The 22,990-nt window shown below is 27.6% G+C and overlaps 1 protein-coding gene across 1 annotated transcript in view; it reads right to left on the bottom strand.

Annotated features, from left to right (window-relative positions):
- Positions 1–15,193, bottom strand: part of LOC107441561 (uncharacterized) — a 71,886-nt gene extending 56,693 nt beyond the window's left edge. Inside the window, exon 1 of the mRNA XM_087159248.1 lies at positions 13,421–15,193. Coding sequence (XP_087015374.1) covers positions 13,421–14,774 — 1,354 coding nt within the window. The 5' untranslated portion in view covers positions 14,775–15,193. The remainder of the gene's footprint in view (positions 1–13,420) is intronic.
- Positions 15,194–22,990: the final 7,797 nt, after the last annotated feature.

Here is a 22,990-nt window from a genome sequence, read left to right as displayed (position 1 = left end):
ACCATTGAAAGCGAGTTTGTTGTAGAAAAAGTTCAAACACTGTTAGAAATTGGATGAAAAAATTGAATAAATTGAACGAACTTAATTTGTTCTAATTCAGATTTCCAAAAAATAACTATGCATAAAATACATTTACCAGTGAAACTTTTATTTCGAAAACTAGTTTTATTTGAAAATAGATGAAATTCGACTATAAGATATCAGAAACCATTGATTTTTATTAAAATTTTTACTGAGAACGAATTTTTAGTTCTTGGTAATTTTGATATTTTACTTGTGGTATTGCAATATATGTCATAATAGAAAAACATAAATTTTGTTTGAATAAAAAATAAGTTTAAACTAGTTCTAATTATCAAATTTAAGCTATATATTTTCCTGCGGATACATCTTACTTTAGCTTTTATACAATTGAGTGAAAAAAAATTAATAGGTGGAAAAATGCTCCCTAGGTAAAATTCATGTGCAAATTCATTCAGATATATATATATATATATATATATATATATATATATATATATATATATATATATATATATATATATATATATATATATATATATATATATATATATATATATATATATATATATATATATATATATATATATATATATATATATATATATATAGATATATATATATATATATATATATATATATATATATATATATATATATATATATATATATATATATATATAGATATATATATATATATATATATATATATATATATATATATATATATATATATATATATACACACACATTTCACAAAAGATCAAGAATCTAGAGATTTTTGATTGAAATGTTCCTCCCTTTTTTTATATCCGTTCATTTCTTTGAAGAAGGATACATTACGATAGCATTCTCTACTTATTAATCTTTTCCTTCTTTATTCTACTTCATTTTTTTTTTCTTCTTCTTCCTTCCAAGATAACTCGGAAAATCTCCGTGACTCAGATGTTGAAAAAAAGAGGTGGTACACAAAAAGATGACAGGGGAAGAGGGGACACACAAGTCACGTGTCCGTGTCTAATAGCCACCGTTAATAAACCATGAGTGCGTGCTAGGTAATTTTAAGTTCCGAAAAGGACCACCAGGTGGCCACGCCCGCCCGCGTTGCCAAGACAACAACCTGATCTTTGACAAATTTAATATCTACATTATTGCCCACCGATAGATGTCAAAATTTAAGTGTGTTTTTGGCTAACGATTAATACCCACCTATCTTATTTTTTCCCCCCATCAAACATTTGCATCTTTTAGAGCGTTAATAACTTCTATTTGAGTTCTGAACCATATGTTTTATCAGGACCAAAAGGGTTTAGGGCGGAGAGATTTTACATCCTGTTATTAGTTTAGCAACGAACTGTCAATGTTTTGAAGGTAAAATTAATTTTATTTTTGAGATGAAAGACTGATCGACAGATGTTGCTCGACTTTTGCAATTGAGAAGGGTATCATTATTTATGTTTTATTGTCACCAGCAAAAATAGAATCTTCATGTACCAAGCGGTTGATTGGAATAAAGTCATACTAAAGAATATTCATTTGATTTGGCTTTGTTGATATAGTTGCCAAAGGCAACCTAAATGAATTGGTCAATAGTTGTTTATTACGTTTTTTTTTTCTTCTCCCTATCTTGGATTTATATATTATGTTTAATTTCTTTGATGCCTTGGCGATATAATAGATATTAGGAAGCAATCATACCTCGATTTGAAAAGAACAATAAATAAATGTAGTCGATTAGCGTTATTTGAGAAAGTGACTTTGTGATGAATTGCAAAAAAAAGAAGAAAAAAAAAAGGGTTATTAAGTAAATATTTAGTACATTTAATAATAGTTTTTCTTTGTGGCTTTTTTTTCCTGATAACGATTTTTTTCTTAACATAGGGAGTAGCTTTTTATTCTATGCATTTTGCATACAAAAAAGATGTAATTACATATTTTGATAATTTGTTGTGGCGCGATTTATGTTTTGTTCCATCTAATGCGTAGAATACATTTTTTAAAATTGATTTGCAAGATACAGTGAGGATATAAATTCCATGTTTGTGAGTGCAAAAAACAAGTTAAACTCAACATGAATAAAAAGTTGTATTTTAAAATTGATTCATTTGAAATAAAATTTAAAATTTTTGTCCAATTAATTCATTTATTGTTAATTTAATAGCTAATTTATTGGGTCTAACAAAATTTTAAATACATTACAAATTTGTTTTCATCTTTCATATTTAAATATATTTCAGAGTAAATTATAGTATAATTTAGAACTTATATTCCTAAAATTATAATTTTGTAACTCTAGCCACAAATGGAATTTGCAGTCACAATGAACAGTGTACAATGAAATAGATTACCTGTAAAAAATAAAAAGGAAGGAAATAGATAAATACGACTACAAGAATTGGAACTTAAAACTGCAGAATGTTATTATTACATTATTACTATTTAAATTAGTATAGCTTTATAGTTTTTCGAAAAATTACTCTTCAAGTACTGTACTATAAAACTTTTGTATCAACTATTGTATTAAGAAAAACAGTAATGTAATTTAGATGATAGAAAATATAATTTTGAAATAAAAATCCTCAGAATAATTACTAATAAAAAATTTGAGCAGTTTATTTAAATCATCAATCAATAAAATAAAATCAATTTTTTAATTATATGGTGTTCTTTAACAGTTATTTGATTATTATATGTCATATAGATATTATATGTTTAATTGAAATTGCAGTTTTCGAAAATTATTACAACTACAGTTAAGCTTCATTGAATTTACGATGGCCTGCGATACTAAATAGAAAGATGCTAAAATAGTTACTTTCAGTTGCTTACTAGCAATAATGTGAGCGAATTCGACCTTTTTTTACAATCACCATTCAACAGTTGCGTCTTTAAAATCGGCACGAGTTTGAATAGTTTGAATTTGAACAAGTATTTTTATAAAAAAAAAAAGAAAGAAGTGCTTTTGCTTTTTTTTTTTTCAATTTCTCTCTTTCTTTTTAATTTTTTTTAAAACTAGGAAGATTATAATGAAATGTTTGCTATAATCCTATATCCCTTAGTCCATCTATAATTCCCCTCGTGGTCTGACATATATAACTACCATCCCAAAAACAACAGCCGACCCAATTTTAACTTTAGAACTATCAATATTCAACTCCGTAGCCTTGTAATTTTTAACTCAACTCGGAAAACAAGGGAACTGCTGGATCAAGTATTGAGACAAACTAGCCTACATGGAGAATTTTTTTTGAGGGAACTAAACCGCATTTTCGTTGTGGGGTGAGAAAAACCAAGAAATCCTCCCACGGTAAACCCGACGGCAAGGAAATGGACAACAAACATGATTTTCAAAATCTTTTTAAAATAAAAGAGCTTGAAAAACTACACTGGAAAATACCAATTCAATTGCATTTAAATAAGTTAGTTATTTTTAAAACGCCTCTTAAATAGCTTTGACATTACTCCCAGCAAAAAATGATCATTGCCGGTGTCGTCACTGTACATAAAACATTCTACTATCACTGTTATTTACATCTACCTCGATCGTTGTTAATATAGATTTATTATACATTTAGCGATGGAAGATTTATAAAAAAAATTCAGCATGTAGCGAATTATATGTCGGAATTCTATCGAACATTACTTCTTAATTCTGATCTACACAAAGGACCGGTGAAATATTTTGGAATTTTATCGCGGACTAATAAGGTTACTAATTTAGACAATTAGCAAAATTTTTGCAAATACAAATTTTGTCCAGTTTGTTTCTGGTTATTCAGATACCTCTGTACAACGAAAAACATTTTGATTTATTTAAATATAAATAAAGTTTAAATTTATTCTAATACAGACATTAATCCACGAACCTACAACGGCTAACTAATAACATCAACCTACAACTGTCCGTGGACCGGTGGTTGAGAATTAATGCTTTAGAATGTCTGGTGCTTTTAAACTAAGTAAGAAATATGAAAATTATTATATACTTTACCTAGATATTGTACGGAACAAAATGCCATGGCATTCTATATGATGACAAATGTTTTTTATGCGAAGTAAGAAATATGAAAATTATAATAAATATTAAAAATTTTATCAATTTTTCAGTCATTTTTTTGAAAAACCACATATTTCATGATTAATATTTATTAAAGTGATGTTAAATAATTACTTCCAAGGCATTACAAATTTACAATTTCTTACATAGAGGAATAAAAATCTTATTTATAATGTTGAGAAATTTATGAAAATATGCTTACTTATGGAAAAACGAAAAAGCTTAGTTCAAAATGCATGCTAAATTCAAGGTACCCAGGTCAGGTTATAAAAAAACTTTAAAAGAAAAACAAAGTAAGTGCTACTCGAGTATGAATTTCCTTTTCTTTTCTTTTTCTCACAATTTTTAAGCTATTTTTTTCGCATTTGTAATTATTTTTTAAATTAGTTTATACTAACATGACCTTAAAGTTAAAAAAAAAAAAACTATGATAGAAAGAATAAATTTATGGTTGATTTAATTGAATGAATATTATTTAAAAGTACTTTTCACAAAATGTTTAACCCTTACTTAAAATTCTTCATTTGCTGAAGAAACATTCAAAAAAGTATCCACTCTCTATGCTTTTATAAATGAAATGCTTTTACCAGTGGCTTAGAAATAAAGCTTAGAAACATGTTATATTTATGTCATACGTAAAAGTTTCAGCGAACAAACAGGAGTGAAAAAATATAGCATGTTAAAATAAACTAAAGACTAGGAAAGAAATACTAATACTAAGTATACCAATATATCCCTTTTGACTGAAAATCTTTAAGTAATTCGACTAAATTATAATTAGAAAAACCTACAGTAAAACATTTTTTTAAAATCCATTTAAATACTCTAATCTATAATAATAAAATGAAGAGTTTGCGTGTTTCTCCTGTAACTTCAGAACAGTTTGAGCTGTCATCTTGAAATTTGGACAGTGAGCGGAGAAATTTTAGCCTCTAATTCTGAAAGTTATTCAAAAATTTCATTTAGATCGTTAAGGATAGACATTAAAAAAAAAATTGGAATTTTTATGATTGGTATAATAGTAGTCAGTGCTTTAAATGAAAATATAGACAACACTGATTTTTCTAATATATTTAAGATAAAATCAGTGATGTTTGGAAGTTTTTAGTTATATTTAATAAAAAGGAATTTAATGCACGCTCTTTAATATTTAATAATTTTTATTCGTTATTTAAGTTAGCTCGATGAGCAACGTGAGAGGGGTAACGTATGCAGACTACGTCACCAAATTAGTTTTCCTAATGTTATCTGATACCACGTTATTTTTTTCTTTTCTTTTTTGCTTAAAGTTTCTCTTTAAAAACTTGTTTCTTCAAAACTAAATAATTTTAAATTCCCTGTCAATTAAAATAATAAGAAAAATTATACACTAAAAAAAAAATGAATGGAGAAAAAGTACTCATTAGTTTAGGAGAAATGTAAAAAAATTACCAAACTATTTTTGATGCCAATATTGCTTTTTTTTTAATCTTGAAAATAGGGTCTGCGTAAATAAATACGCACAAACTTAACATTGGTTTTTTAATGTTGGTAGTATGGGTAATTTTTACGGTTCTTCGAAAGGGATAAAAGGAAAATCCTTTGACTATGAAAAATCTTGGATATACTAAGTTGACTACGAATAAATAGTTAACATTCCAAATGATACTCAGTATAGTTAATATTTATCTGACTGAGTTGGACTTCTTAAAACGTGTCTTGTTAATTCTAATAACTTAAAGTCACAATGAAAATAATAAATAAGTTTGGAATTGTTCTTTTAGCGTCATTAAATGTGTTGGTATATGCCTTTCAGATTTGTACATGATTTCGTAGTGTTGATTAACAAAAATTCTTATATTCATTGCTTTTTTTTAATATCCCGTACGAAGAATGGGTTTTATTATAATATCAAACTCGGACGAGAATAACTTTGATATCAAACTCGTATTCGGTTTTAGGAAATCACTAATTCATTTTATGAAATGAACGCAGATAAAATGCAATCGTCTGATGGTTAAGCGATGTATGTACAATGCTAATTTTAATGCAAATGCTTTAATAAAAAAAAGTTCTGTCTCGTTTAAATTACAAATTTAATCCGTTATGAATTTTAAACTACTACACAAACCTTTTATTTCAAATAATTTTGAGCTATATACGTAAGCTATATACAAACAATTATCGGACAATTTTCTTTAAATGTTTCATGTTTTTCTTTTATAGTATTTATTCATGATTAATAATTTAGATTTTTATAAAACAAATTTTATGTAAAATTTATAAAATTAATTATACTTTTTATTTTATTTTTGTATCTCAAAATGTTTAAAAAATCACGCGAGTTTTCAAGTGAATTTTTTCCCCCTTTAATTACCTTTTTTCTTCTTTATATTTTATAATTTGTTTCTCCGAAATTCAGATTACCTAAATATAAGGAGCAAATTTTAATCCATAAAATGAATTTACAAGCAAGGTTAGGATACTTCAGCAAATTAAGCCTAATAAAGTTTAAAAATAATTCATTGTAATTGGTTCACAAAAATAAAATTTGCGTCTTAAATTCCTACTCTATGACTTAAAATAAACTTTATAGTTCGTTAATATATATTTTTAATTAAAAAAAACAAGAAACTGTACTTCAACCAAATCAACTTTGAACACCATATTATCGTATCAATTGCTTGATGCCCAAAACGAATGTCAAAGTCAGGAATCATCTTGGAAAAAAGAAAATAAAAGTAAATAAATAATAAAATGAACATTTTAAAGCTTTTTTAGTGCTTGTGGTTTTTCAAACCGGTATAAACAGGATACATATTAGGGCATGGCTAAAATTCCATTTTTAATTGAAAACTGTCTAGAAACTGAAATATTTGAATAACTGCAATAATTTATTAATTAATTATTAAAATTCCAAGATGCGAGAATTTTAGTTTTAGTTTTTGATCTGGTTTAGTTCTTGATAAGAGAATATTTGATTTAGTTTTGCATAAAATGAGTAGTAGTATAGGAGGATGGTTTAAATATTTGCGTAATGCATCGTAATAATGAAACATACTATTTGCCCATTTTATTAAAAATCATTTTCAAATGGTTCTTATAAGATTTTTCGGTTTCTGAGATTGATCTGGTTTTGATAATGCTTTTTTCTGATAAACAATCATATATTATGATGATTGTTGCATTTTTCTAAAATATGTCTAATCATTCTAAATATTTTATTGAGATTTCTTTACCTTCGTATTTATTAAAAAAGTTCCACTGATTTGAAAAAAAGAAAAGAAAAGAAGGTGTTTTTGCATTAAAAAATGTTATAGATTTCAAAAATAATTAAATGTTCTAAAGAGTGCTTTATGTTAATACTTCTTAAAAACTTTTTAATGATTTAAAAAATATTACTTGTTCCGAAAATTACTTTGCCTAAACATTTCTTGGAAAAGTTTTCTTGATTTAAAATTAAAAAATATTTGCATTGATTAAAAAGTATTATTGATTTAAAAAAGAATTAAATGTGGATAAGATTTTCCAACGATTACTTTACCTAAATATTTCTTGACAGGTTTTCTCTATTAAAAATAATATACATATTTATCTTGATTAAAGAATATTGATTTCAAAAAGAAATAAATGTTGATAAGATTACGTTTCCTGAACAATTCAGGAAAGCAATTCGTTAAATTAGTGTTTGTAAGATAACTTTTCCTCAACATTTCATCAAAATGTTATTGATTTAAAAAATATATGTTTATATGCTTTTGTTACCTTAACATTTCTTAAAAACTCATTCATTGAAAAACTATTGCGTGTTCATAAGATTACTTTACATAAGCATTTCTTGAAAACTTTTTATTGATTTAAAAATGTTCTGTATTCGAAAGACAGCTTTATCTTAATATTTTTAAAAAAGGTTTTCCTAATTTAAAAAAAAAAAGCATATTTGTATTAAAAAATATAAATGATGTAAAAAATAATTAAGTGTTCTTAAGATTAAGTTATACGCTGCACAAATATTTAGTGATTTAAAAATATAATATGTTAATAAGGTTTTATAATGTATTTATTTTTGCCTAATTAATTGTTTTGCTTATCAGTTGCTTACCTAAGTTTTTCTTGCTAATTGTTGCTGATTTTAATACATTATTTTTAAAATAAATAAATAATCTTTAAATAATCTTTTAAATATGCTTAAAAGATTAAGTTACCTTAACATAACTTGAATGCTTTAAACTGAGTCAAAAGCTACTTTGTGTTCGTATTATTGTAGGAAATATTGTTCATAATATTGTATTGTGTAATATATTGCAATAATAAATGTATCCATAATTCGAGATGTTATATTGTTGAAATCCGTATTTTATATAATCTGCTCAAATGCCTTCCAGATAATGGTTAATATGACAATAAGTATTTATTTTTCTTTTAAATTGATTGACATTTCTCAAACAAAAAAGGAGAAGGAATATGAAATTAAATAGTTCATAAGTTCTGCATTGATCATAAAATTTATAATCAATGTAATCTACATTGATATAAAGTTCTACACGGATTATAAAATTTGTGTGTACACATTGATCAAGTAGACCTAGACAGTTAATTATTATATTAATTATGTACCAAAATGAGTTTTATACGAAAGTGTAAATCCAATGCAAAAGTTTCATTTTATTTATCCAATGTTCAAGCCGTTTACAAAACATTTAATTATTGTATATCGATGCTTTAAATATTTCAATTTATTCTGTGCATGTAACATCATTAAATTAAATCCATATTATAAGACATTTATAGAAATAATAGAAGTCCCTTAACCTTCCATCTCTTTAAAACACCAAATAAATAAGCAATTTTTTCAATCTAACTATTTTTAAAATTACTATTTCAAATGAATTTTAAATACCTAACCACTATGCAGATTTCGATGCTTCAGAAATAAACATTTTTCGTTATTTTGGAGGAAATTTTCTTTATAAATTAAGCTTTATTTAAAACTCGGTATTAACTAAAGTAAGTTAGTTAAAATAATTGCCATTATTGAGTGAAAAAAATTAATTCATTGATATCTATTACATCATTGTTTGAGAGGAAAAAAATGTTTAAAAACATTTAACTTTAGGATCTGCAGATGAATGATTACTAATATTTCTTTTTCTCTAATACGTATTTCTTTTCTCTCTCTTTTGGGTTTTTAGCTGAAAATTCAATTAAACCAATGGAAACACTAAAAGAAATATCAGGGAACATATGAAATACACTGTAAAAAATTCAGAATCAAATTACAGTATAAAGTATCGACCCTTTGTGTCCATCCCCAGTAAAACCCATATTTTTACCGTAAAATATTTTATTGAAATTTTTACAGTAATATTTATTTAATTAGAGTGATTCGCTGATTTCGAGCTATTTATAACTGTAAAAATTACGGTAAATCAGATTTTTTGTTCTATAACATGTTCCGATAAAAAATTACCGACACCCTGAGTGCCGGTACTTTTTACCGGAATATGATCCAGGATTTTTACAGTGCAGCTTTAAGTATTTTTCTATAACTATTACTTAATCGACACAATTTATTTTCTTTTAAAACTTGCTATGTATGGTTTTATGTTCTGATAGTATGGTTGAACCAATTTTTCTCAGCATGTGCAGTGTTTTAAATTGGAGAAGATGGCATTTAAATTTAAATGGTTAGTAAGAAGTGCTAACGTAAATAATAATAATAATAAACAAATAAAACTATAAATTTTAGTGGTTCATAAAAAATGGAATGCATGTATGTTCGATATTGTACAAAGTTAATAAAGATTTTTTCGCCACTTAAGGAACTAACAAGATTACTTTTTACAATCCAAGTGAAACATAAATCAAGATTTTCCTCAAATGGCGATTCAATTTGTTAACTATTTAGAAATCGTCACAGTAATTTCTTTCTAAGATTTACATTATACAACTGCGTGTGTTCCTTTATCAGAATATGATATACTTGGGACAGCGAGTGCGATAAATCAGATAATTCTGTCTTTAACCCTGGCATTTTTTTTCTTCTTCTTTTCTTAAATGGAAAGCAGCTCCAGAGATTTTGGCAAGCAGTTGAAGAGGTTGTCTCTAATGATTGGGTAAACTGTATTTAATGTTCTTGTCACGGAGCAGATGATGTAACAACTTCAAAGGAAGTAGTAGTGTACTTTGATTGATAGACAAGTGGTTTTCTCACTTTCTCACGGATTATTACAAAAACTTAGGCTTAAGATTTCAAATTTTCCAAGTAAAATAAGATTATTCTGGTTCGAAGTACCGATGTTCTTATTCAAAGTACCGATAATCTTGTTCAAAGTTCCCATATTCTGGTTTAAAGTACCAATATTTTAGTTCAAAGTACCGATATTCTGGCTCAAAGTACCGATGTTATTATTCAAAGTACTGATAATCTTGTTCAAAGCTCCCATATTCTGGTTCAAAGTACCAATATTTCAGTTCAAAGTACCGATATTCTGACTCCAAGTACTGATATTTTGATTCCGAGTACCGATGTTTTGATTCTGATGATCCAATTCAAAGTACTGATATTCTAGCTCAAAGTACCAATATTCTAGTCCGGAGCACCGATGCTCTGGTTCACAGTACCGTTTATGTGGTTCAAAGTATTGATTTTAGAATTCAATACTGATTTTTCTTTTTTAGTGCGACATTAAATTGAATCATCAGCATATCTTATTAATCGTGTTTTTATTCTCAACATAGTGCAAATTCGCACAATGTTCCAGTTCAAAGTGCCGATAGTATGGTTTATGGTTGAACCGATTTTTCTGAAAATGAGCACTCTAAATTATCAATTCAGCTTAATATTCTATAAATTGCTGTAATTTTAAACAGGTGATAAAATCTTGCATTCTAATTCAAAGTACCAATATTTTAGTTCAAATCACCTACAGTCTGATTTCGAGTACCTTATTTATTTATTTTTAATTCAAGATGGAATTCGATGTTGAAAAATTGACAGGTGTTTTATGGTAATTTGAAGGAAAAAAAATCAAAATTGATGGACAGTTTTTTTAAACATCAAAGATTAAAAATATTATTTCATTTGAAAATTTAAATCAACGATTTTAGAAAATGTTAAATTTAAAGCACCAAAAAGTTGATCAAAACTTAAAAATTATGTAGGATGATTGTCATGACAATCGTCACTTGCAATCAATGTTTATGTCATAACCTACGTTATTTGCAGTCAATGCAATTCAAAGCTATCTCTTAATTATAACTTGAGTGAAAAATTGAGAGGGTTTGGGGCAACATAATGATAAGCCAAAGATGGCCGTTTTACATTAAACTGCTGCTTAGCATTGTTTCCAGATAAGTACCTTACAAGTTTCCCTTAGTAGACAACAGCAAAATACGAATACACAGAAATGCATGGAAACTGGAGTGTTAACAAGCATAAACGTTTTCCTGAACAATTTGAAATGTGACTTATAATTATAATGCCTCAATCTCTTAATTAATAAACCTTAATAAGAATGATAAGAATCCTTTTATGTACTTTGGAAGATAAAAAATGTCTACAAAATACAAAGAAAGATCCCGAGACAAAGTAGAAGGCGAAAAAGTACCCCTAGTTATTAAACATTTATGATTTACTATTATTGATTTATTTATGTATCAGTATTCCAGTAGCTTACTCATAAAAGCTTTTGTTTTCGTAGTTTCTCGATTATATGAACTTTAAAAAAATGTATTTTTTATCCAGCACATATTTTATTCATTTTACTAAATAGAGAATATGATAATTGTATAACTCAGAGTTTATGAATAAACAAATATATATATATATATATATATATATATATATATATATATATATATATATATATATATATATATATATATATATATATATATATATATATATATATATATATATATATATATATATATATATATATATATATATATATATATATATATATATATATATATATATATATATATATATATATATATGTTCTCCTCAATTGGAGAAGATCTTCATTAATGTATAGCATTTTTAGTAAAAAAATATCCCCGTAACACTAAATATATCTAGTACGAAACATATATTTCATAATAATTTACAAAAGTTATCTAGATAAAATTATATTACTGCATATAAATATCGATAACAGATACCTAGCGCATGTATTTTCGTTATTACAATAATTATATATTTCATATTGTATATGAAAGGCATAAAAAGAATTATCATCAAAAATTTTCAAAACACAAAAAGGTATCTAAAGCAATTTGATCAATTTCGTGGAAATATTGAACACTATAGGAAAACTATCATTTTTATATTTAGTGTCTTAATTATTATTCTTAAGATAAAAAAAAATTAGAAGAATTTCATGAGTATTTATTATAATTAAAATCTCGTATCTTTTAATTTTGCGTAAAATTATTTTCGGAACCACAAAGCAACCAAATTACCATTCTTTTATTTTTTAACTATTCATAGTATTAGAAAACTATTTTGATTAAAATTTTTTGAAACAGTTATCTTTATAAGGCCCTTTGTTTTTTAATTCTATTTACAATTTCAACCGATTCAGGAGAATCGTAAATATTTAAAGACAACTTTTCATGCAATATTTTATTAGACTTATCACTTTTTCTGAAATTGATTTCTTATCTATTATTTTGAAATGAGTATAGAATAAAAAACTTGTTTTTCTTTAAATACTATTTTTGTCTCAATTTCCTCTATTTTTTTGAGACCAATACATTGGAAAATTTTGTCCTATGCATTGGAGAACATTTGGTATTATTCTATCGCTTAAAATGTATATATATATATTCCAGTTTGTATGCTTTTACATAGCGTTTGTTTTTGTTATGATATAATTACCCTCGTTGATCGAATTTTTTTAATTACAATTAAATAATTTATGAAATTAAACGAAACAAGGTTTTATTATTTGAGTTTAGTTTCCTGACTAAAATGGGAAGAACACAATAAAAATATCTTACAATATATTGAAAATGCTAAAAATTATACGTTACCATACTTTTAAGGAACGATTGAAAAAAAAATAATTAATTAAATCTGAAAAACAATTTTTAACGCATGACTTTGTTTTATTTGAATCTACATATTAAAGACGCATTTTCTACCATTATTTAAAGTTTGAGTAGCAGGATATTGGAGATACAGAAGAAACTATGTATATTAATATAGAAATTAAACTATGTTTATCTTATGCTTGTTGTGGACGGAATAATGCTTCGTAATTGTAAGTCATATAATCTTAGACTTAATGGAGAAAAAAAACTCATTGTAATCTCTAATTTCGATAAAATTATTTTTGATTCATATCTTTTACTTACCGGAAGAAGGTCGACAACTGTATCGTGTGGCGAACACCCAGACAGGCCAAGCCTCTTCATTATCTAAGTCAATTTCCTTTCCTTCTATTGCACTAGAGTCACTAGGTTTCGTTGTTTCATTACTGGGGAGCTTTGGTTCTTCAATGTTTATTGTCTTTTCATTGCTGCTGCTTGAAACACAATTAACGGACCTATTATTAGCAGACTGCGACGTCTGTACCGATTTAATCGATTTTCCATTGACTGCTGCATTTAATTGTTCTATTGGTGGTGTCTTCTCAAGATCGCATTGTCTTAAGTGATTTTCTCGGACTGCTGGGGGGCTTGACTTAAAAGACGAACAGCTGTTACTTCTCGGAGAGCACCTGTTGGAATCGCTAATCACCGTAGATCCTCGGGTATCACAGGTATCGTTGAAAGAGTGTCTTAGTTTCAGTTCAAGTTTCATCAATTCGGATTTATTCTCTTCCGATGAAGATTGCGAAGATGATAGATCAAAATAATCTGTATAGTGATAAGAGGGCTTTAACTCGGGTGTTTTGCAAGGTGTTAGTTTCAATGTCTTTGAATCCGCAGGTGAGTATTTTGCGGTAGTTTGATGAAGTTTGACATAAATATCGTCTGAGATTGAATCGTCTTTTGGCGAGATAGCTCTCGGCCAATTGAATGCCTCATTTCCTAGCTTTTTAAGGTTTAAAGCGGGAGATAAGGAACAGTCATTGAGAAGATAGTCTTTTTCACATTTGGTGTCTGAATTACTCTTTAGAGAAGCTTCATCAAGTACCATCGGACTCGAGTGTGAATTTCCATTTGGTGAATATGAACATTTGTTGTAGGAAACATCTGATGATGGAAATTTAAAACTATTAGCAATATCTTTAGGCACATTAATGTGTGAACTGTGGTCTATTTTGCTGGAGAGTTTTGTCAAATCTTTTCGGTCAAAGGAACAATAATTTCTTAAATATTCCCACGCTTTGATGGGATTAGATTTAAGGAATGATTCATTGGCTATAAATCTATCATCGCGAATCGTATATGGTTTAAAGTTGAAAAGATTGTGAAATTCAAAACTAGGCAATTTCAATTCTGACTCTTCAATGTGAATACCATTCGATTGTTCACGAAGAAACGACTTCTCGAAATTTTTCACCGGGAGCTTTTCACTAGTGACTGCGGGAAGGGAATAACCGAGATACCGCAAATTACCGGTTTGTTTAAAATCGGCCTTGGGCCCGAAATCAGGCGCTAATATCCTTTCGATGGAGAAAGTTAGAAGATTTCCGCCGCTCCCACAACGGGAGGAGGGCGGTTCGATGCGGCGACCGCCTTCCACATCCATTCCGCCAAGCATCAATTCGAAACCTTTTACAAAACCGTAACTTGGATAGAACTTAAATCGTAGCAGACGATTTCTTAACAGAGTTGACTCGAAGAATCTTGTTATTCGAAACTACGATGTTCTCTTCTCCCGCCTTTTTTTTGTTTTGTTTTTGTTTGTTTTGGTTTTATTTTTCTGAGTTTGGGGTGGTGGACATGCATCGATCGTTTCGTTTTCTATTTGATGAATATTGCTCATAGGACGAGAGCACTTCCGAAACTCCGCCCATTCGTTCGTGACGTCATGCATGAGAAATTCCTCATGAGTTCACATGCCGATCCTATTGTAACAGTGAGCAAATGATAGAGGGAAAGTAAAAAATGTTGGTTTTTAACTATAAACTGATCGTTTGTTTGCAGTCGTGAGGCGGACACCCACGGAGAATGGCGGCCCACCTCAGAATTCCTTTTTACAACTCGGGCTTTTAATACGACACAAGGAGGACTGTAAAAAAATGTGGACTGACGACCTGGTTGAATCTTTTTATTTTATTTTTTCACATGGTCTCTCTTCCGACAAATGCGCGTAGTAAAGATAATATTTCCACTCCCTTCACAGCTATTGTTCTTGTAAAAAGAGAAGTGATTTGCTTATTATTTCAATGATATTCCCTACCATGGGAGGTCTTATGATTTGATTTAAAATCATTTATTCTGATAACACATCGTTAGCCTACCGCAGTCCATTCAAATCGCAGTGAGATAAAAAAAGATCTATTTTACTTCAAAGAAAAATTATTCGAGGTATTATTTCTAAGAAATCTTTTTCTCATACATTTTATTGATTTAAGCAAATTTTCAACCAGATTTAGCGTAGTATCAGCGAAAGCATTATTTTCGCATTTTAATTTTATTAAATACTTGTAATTTGAGCATTGAAATTAGAATGTATAAGATGTTTGAGAATAATACAATATAATGATAAGCAACAACTTTAAAGGTTCATTAAAGCATTATTCGAGAGTTTTATGGTGAAAAACATGTCTGTGTCAGTGGTTTAGGGGTATTAGGAAATTTTGGAAATTCCGGAAACTTATAAGATACCTATCTCGAAACAATACCTACTGATAAACAGTTTGAAACAAAATGTCTCCTTTAGAAAGAATATGTTCCATGACCTTCATGTATTAAACACGATACTTTGCCTAATTTTGATATACTCAGTATGTGAAACTATTTTATCTTTTATGTTGAAAATCGCTTTATCTTAAATGAATGAAAAATTATTTTATTCTTGAAATGAAACGATAAATTCAAAAGTATAAGTACTTAAAATCTTCCGGTTTTAGCTAGCATTTTCTTTCTTTTCTCTTGATATAAGATAGCTTTTGCAAAATTACTATTACTAACACTTAAAATATGTATCTTTATTTCATTGCTTTCCAAGAATATAAAAAAAAATTCGCCACCAATTTTGCTCAATCATTTCAGGGACTTACTCCAAATTATTTTTAATTTATTTTTCAACCGGAGTTGAACAGCTGATCTATATCGGACAATGTTTAGCTCCGTAGTGTTGTAATTTTGAACTAAGCAAAACTACAAAATCCTCTTACGGTTAGCCTTACGACAAGGGAACTATAACCCATGATTCGTCAATCACTATATAGGTGGAGATACTTAGTTCCATAATATGGATACTTTTTCATGAAACGAAATTTTTTAACCATAAAAAAGTAAAATCAACACAAATGGTCTAGTTTTAATTTGTGATCATTACATGTTATGTTAAAAAAATATTAATTTGTTTTTTCATCGGTTAACATGTTTAAATTTATTGGAACATTTTAAAAGGAATTAGGTATATTAGAATTGTCTATTTAGTATAACTCTACTAACGCTACCAATCAAAGGTCTATTAATTGTTTTATCATGATGTTTTAAAAATTCTAATTAGTTGGAGGTGAAACACTTATTAATAAAGGGGTTTATTGTTTTAAACTACAAGGAGAAAAAAATTCGGGAAATATTGTAATGAAGTATTGAAAATGTATAAATTTAATCAAATAAACGGTTTTTATAATACATTTTGAATACCTATAGAATCTAAATTGCAAAAGTGATGTTTCCAAAGTGGGTAAAATTTTAATCCATTTTGGATATACAGATAAACTAAATTGGAATAATAATGTATCCAAAATGGAATAGGCTTAAAACCCAAAATTAGCTTTAACAATTAGCACATATCGGTTTTTGGTGTCTCTAAAATAGATTGCATTGTGTACATTTTAGTAATTTTGTGTCCATTAAAATTGTGTACATTTTAGTAATTTTGTATACTAAAATGTGTACATTTTAGGTTCTTTATGAAACGAAGGCATATTGGATAGTTTTTTTTTTTAACCATTTATAGTTTCAAAGAGAGTATATTTCCAATTTGAAACAAAACTAAATCCATCTTAAAACCCAATTTTAGTTTTTTTTTTGTTCTGTTAAAGATTAAGAATATTGTCTTAACAAAATAATATTTAAGATTATCGACATTAAGATAATGAACATTATCTACTTAAATTTAAGTCTTATAAAAATGTGAGTCTAAACCAAATAGTTAATTATTTTTCATTCTTCGCAACAGCAGTTAGATAAACAAATGTTTCTTTTAAAACGAACTGAACAAAATGAATATTGATGATATTTATTGATACTCAACAAAAGTAAATATAATTAGACAATAAAAAAAAAATAAAAAAACTAATCTGAGACGTTAGTTTTTAATATAAATTTTTCAAGAAAAAGAAACAAATTTCAAACAATTTTACACAGTGAATCGAATAAATTATCTAAAATTAGGTTCGAAAGTCATCAGTGAAAAAATAATAAAACTCTAATATAAGAACTCAAATGGTGTAAATAAAATGTTAACAATCCTGTTTTCTCTCAGTATAACTTTTGTGGAATTTGCTGACTTATAATAATGAATTTTTAAAGACAATTATGAATTTTAAAAGTATTTGATAAAATCATAATAATCTCAATAGAATAAAATAATTTCAATACAATAATCCCAATAAAACGAAGCAACTCTTAAAGAAAAAAAGAACTTTGCTTTTATGTGTCATTAATTATATCAAGCTGCTAATCATAATATTTATGACATGGTAAATTCAATCCTTTTAAAATATAAAACTAAAAACCTTAAAAAGTTTCTTAAGGACAAAAAAAAATCTAAATCTTTATAAGAAAATTAGTTTAAAAAAAAGGCAAGGGATAACATATCCCACATTCTGAAAAATGAAATGACCCATTGGGTATTATTGATCGGGCGTGCAATGCCTAGGCAATGCGGCGTGCAAATATCGGGCGTGCAATGATTTAAATAAAACAGAGTTTATTAAAATAAAATGAATATAATTTAGTGATAAATGAATGCATTTCAAATAATTTAATTTCATCAAAGCATTTCATTTGTTAAGATGTTACAATTTGTAACTTGTAGATAAAAATTTTAGTATAGTTAAAATTTAAAAATCATTTAATGTTATACAGAGTATTCACTACAACACTGTTGAAAAATTTCTCGGAATAAATGGTTACATAACAATTGATTTAATTGTTATTTTACCATATTCAAACAAAACAGTCAAAGAAGCATAATAAGATGGTATTTAAATAATTAACTGTGAGAAAAATCGTTTACAAACTGCTTTCATTTTATGCGGTTAAACAACCTGAAATTTATCGCACTATATAACTCACCTAATGAAGCCACTTAGTTCCTTAAAATTGCGTACGTATTTATGCAGTGAGAGAGGGAGACCTAATCTGTCAGTCTCATGGCGGTCAGAACGGGGGTTCGAGTCCTTGCGTTGACACCACAGTATTTCCTCCTTTCTCTTCTACACATGAAGAGTTTCTAGTGTCCAGCACTCTCCAATAACCATTACATAACGAAAGGACAAGCTCTGTCTAGTTAAATTCTTTTTTACGGTTTTGAAACCCTGCTAGTGATGTAAATGGTAGACCTGTATGAAACTGTAAGAAACCTGTACGAAAAACTGTAAAGTTTTACTGTTACAAATCTCTAAAAAACGGTAACTGTATAAAAACTGTATAGTTTTGTATTCATGGTTTAATAACCATACTAGTTCTAAACGATTTCACAACCGTAAAAGTAAAAAAAAAATTTCTTCACCGTAAATTTTGCGGTTAATTGGATGGGCAGAGTACTGCTGCTTATTTTAAAGTATTTTTAGAATTAAAATTCTAACAGTACACTGTTAGAATTTTAATTCTAAACAAAATCTCATTCGAACACAATTATTAACATCTCATTCGAACACAATTATTATCGAACACAATTAATTCGAACACAAAATCTCAAAACTATAAAATTTCTTTTAATTCAAAACCCACTTTTTCGAAATGCAAAAATTCCCTTAAATACTTAGAGTTAACTATCGTAAAAAACATATCTTTATCCGACGATTGATTGTCAAACTGAACGCAGTCTACAGTATATGCACACTAACACTAAATGCTAAAAATATATATATATATTGCTATTCAATAATTAGACACATTTGATATGAAATTATTTTCAAAATATTTCCCAATAAAATGAATCAATTTCTAAAAAAAAAAGTTCTGCTTTTATACGCCATTCTTTTTTATCTTTATTTCAATTCAAACTTGACATCGGTATTTCTAACAGTTGGTAACTAAAAGGTGTGATGATGCCAAATGGTTTAAAAAGAAATCAAACGATGTCAGACTTAGAAATCTATGTCTCCCAGCAAAACTTTTTCAATTGCGTGATTAAATTGATTGGAACATTTCAACCTGGGCTAGCTACATTCACGTATCTTAGTCCATTAGTAATTCCAGTAACATTACCAATCAAAGGCCTTATAATTGATGAGCTGAAGAATTTGCCGGAATGACAGCAAAATAGGAAGAGCTATTACATAGTAGTAAAGTTCTGTCAATTGAATAACGCATAACGAATAGAATAATTGAAAGGAATGAATGAAGTATAAAACCAAAAACTTTTTTCTTATTTAGAAACATTTTTGTACACGTGAAAAAAAATGCTACCCATCAGAGAAACATCAATTTTGCATCAAAAATACGTATATTTAACCGTCAAATTTTACTAAGCATTCGTAAAATTTACATAAAACTGAAAGGTCGAATTATAGCAAAAAATGGATGTCCGAAAAAACGTGAAATTCACGTAAAATTATGCTTAAAAAAATTCGTTTCTATTACGAATATTATACCAACCACTTTTTACTAGATATGAATCAGTTTATGTATTATTTACGTCAAAAGTAGGTCAAAATTTACGTAAGTTGAAACGTCGAATTATATCAAAAAATGGTTAGCCAAAAAACGGAAAATTTACGTAAAATTTTGCGTAAACAAATACGTTTGTTTCACGAATATTTTATCTACCACTTTTTTCTAGGCAAGAAGGAGATGAGTACGTTATTTTTACATAATATTTATGTCAAAAATGCGTCAAAATTTACGCAAGTTGAAGCGTCGAGTTATAGCAGAAAATAGTAAGCCAAAAAACAGAAAAATTACGCAAAATTTTGCGTAAGCAAATGCTTTTTTTCACGAATATTTTAGATTGATTTAATTGTTGTTTTACCATATTCAAACAATACGGTCAAATAACCATAAATAAGATGGTATTTAAATAGTTAACTGAGAGAAAAATTGTTTCGTAACTGCTTTCTTCTAATATGGTTAAACAACCTGAAATTTATAGCACCAACTAAGCTCACCTAAGGAAGCCGCCTAGTTTCTTGTAACTGCGTACATATTATAGCCAAGAGGGCTAATCTGTCAATCTCATAACCGACAGCATTGGGGTTCGAGTCTCAGCGCTGACGCCACTATATTTCCTTCATTCATTTCACCACATGAACAGTTTCCAGTGTCCTGCACTCTCTAAAGCCCATTACCTAATGAAAAGCCTGGCATAAAAGCCAAGTCAGTTAAATTTCTTTTTTACGATTTTGAAACCATGCTAGTTCTAAATGGTTAAAAACTGTATTTTGTATTCATGGTTTTATAACAGTACTAGTTCTAAACGGTTTCAAAACCCTAAAGGTAAAAAATGTTCTTTATCCTAATTGGAAGGACTGATTGCTGCCGATTATTTTACCATAATTTTTTAATAAAAATTTAAACAGTTTACATTTTGTGATTGCAAACAGAATTTTTCCTTTATCGAATCAGCTAGAACCAATGCTAACGATAAATTATATTTATTGTTAACTCAAATGAAACAAAGCATAAATGCACCGATAGTAGTAGGGAAATGACTTTTGAAAGATGAATTAGCAAGTAGTGAAAAAGAGTTTTAAAGACTAACATTTTCCTGATAATAATGAATAAAACTCCCTTAATAAAACACAATTTTAAACATTGACATTTCCTGAAAATAATATTTAATACTGTCATTATTTTAAAGAGCGCTAAAAATTAACGTTTTAACTGGAAAATATTTTATAACTTATTTTATAAGGACTATGACTCCAGTAATATTTGCGTAAGAAAATATGCCAAAAAATAAAAGTAGAATTAATTGGTTTTGATGTTTTATTTACCTAGGTTACCTGAATGACACTATGTTAAAAAATTATTTAAGTTAAGAAATTTGCGAAAACATAAAATATACTTCATATTTTTCGCAATCACTTCAAAGAGTTGAAAAAAAGTAACAAATGTTGCGTTTTTCTTAAATATTTTGCCATTTATTATTATAATTTTTTGCAGAGTTAAAGCTTTTTGTGCTATAAGTTACCTCATTATTTTAAATATCTGAATTTTATTAAATAATTAAAGGAAACTAAAAATTTCGAGAAAAAATAATTCAAAAAACGATAATTATTTCAAGGGAAATTCTTATAATGATAAAATAATAATAACATTCCAAATGGAATAAAATGAACAATATTATTCTAATCACTAAAATTGCCTTATACCACATAATTTTATCCAAGAAGTTTCAAACATTCACTTCATTGGATCGATTCATAATTGTAAACCGCCTCATTTGCTTGAACTCCACCTTAAATAACAATAACTTTGGTTTCCTTATCTTTATTTGTTTTACTAAATCTTGCTTTTACATGCTAAATCGTGCTTTTATATTATGTTTTGACATGCTCTAGAGGTTTTTCTTTTTTCTTTTCTGTAAACGCATTCAAGTGAAAATAAAATTATGCTTCATTGAATATTCTAATAAAATAATGTGTCGTGCAATTTATTTTGAATGTTATAGTTGTTAATATTATGGTTTATTTATTTGTTATTACAAATTTCATTAAGTTATGGATCACAAATTTTTGACGCAGACGCTATCAATTGCTAAGATTTCTTTTTTCATTTTAACATTTTGAGAGTTAATAGTAAATAATAAAAAACATTTTTTATGATGAAAATATATTACATTAAAGCACCGTTTATGCGTTTTTCAAGAGACTGATGCGCTGTAAGAAATTGTTATCACGAAACATTCTTTGTTTTTAACGAAAGCGTTTCCTTGTATGTGCTCTGAGCAAAAATTTCGTCCAAGTGATGAAATAACTATCGTCACTTCTTCGAGGAAACGAATTTCGTCAAAATTAAAGAAACGTTTCATCATTCTATTTTGTCCAAAAAATAAATAAATAAAAAAGATCTTATGGGGTCTGCCGTAGTAACTTTTCTAACATTCAGTTTAACATGAGCACCATAAAGGGGTAACAACACAACAATGATAAATAAAACAAAGAGAACAATTTTTCCCATGAACTATGCGGGATTAGAACTTCCGATCTTCCTAGTGCTAGGACAATATCCTGTCCACCATACAGCCGGTTGTCATAAATTTTCGATTGTCCAGTTTTTATTCTAGTTTCATCATTCTAGTGAACAATCTCCCATAATACACTATGATGAGGTTTCGAGGTGAGGAAACATTTTCGTCATATATTTGAGACTTCGGCTTTCGTCGTAAATCACGTGATTTCTTGCCAAAATGATTCTCAGAATTAAAGAAATACTGTTCAAGGATTGTTGAATCATCAAAGGTGAGACTTTTATTTCTGAGAGTATATAAATCGACACATAAAAAAAAATTTTTTTTTTCGATAAAAATGTATTACAGTAAATCACCATAGGAAATAGATGTAGAGTGTAATTAGAAGGGGAAAAAAAGGAAAAAAAAAAAGATATTACCATGAATAACTTTTG

The sequence above is a fragment of the Parasteatoda tepidariorum genome, chromosome 3, assembly GCF_982258835.1.
Source record: "Parasteatoda tepidariorum strain Cologne lab strain chromosome 3, Ptep-v5.0, whole genome shotgun sequence".
Taxonomy (NCBI): domain Eukaryota; kingdom Metazoa; phylum Arthropoda; class Arachnida; order Araneae; family Theridiidae; genus Parasteatoda; species Parasteatoda tepidariorum.
This window is presented reverse-complemented; position numbering and strand designations above follow the sequence as displayed.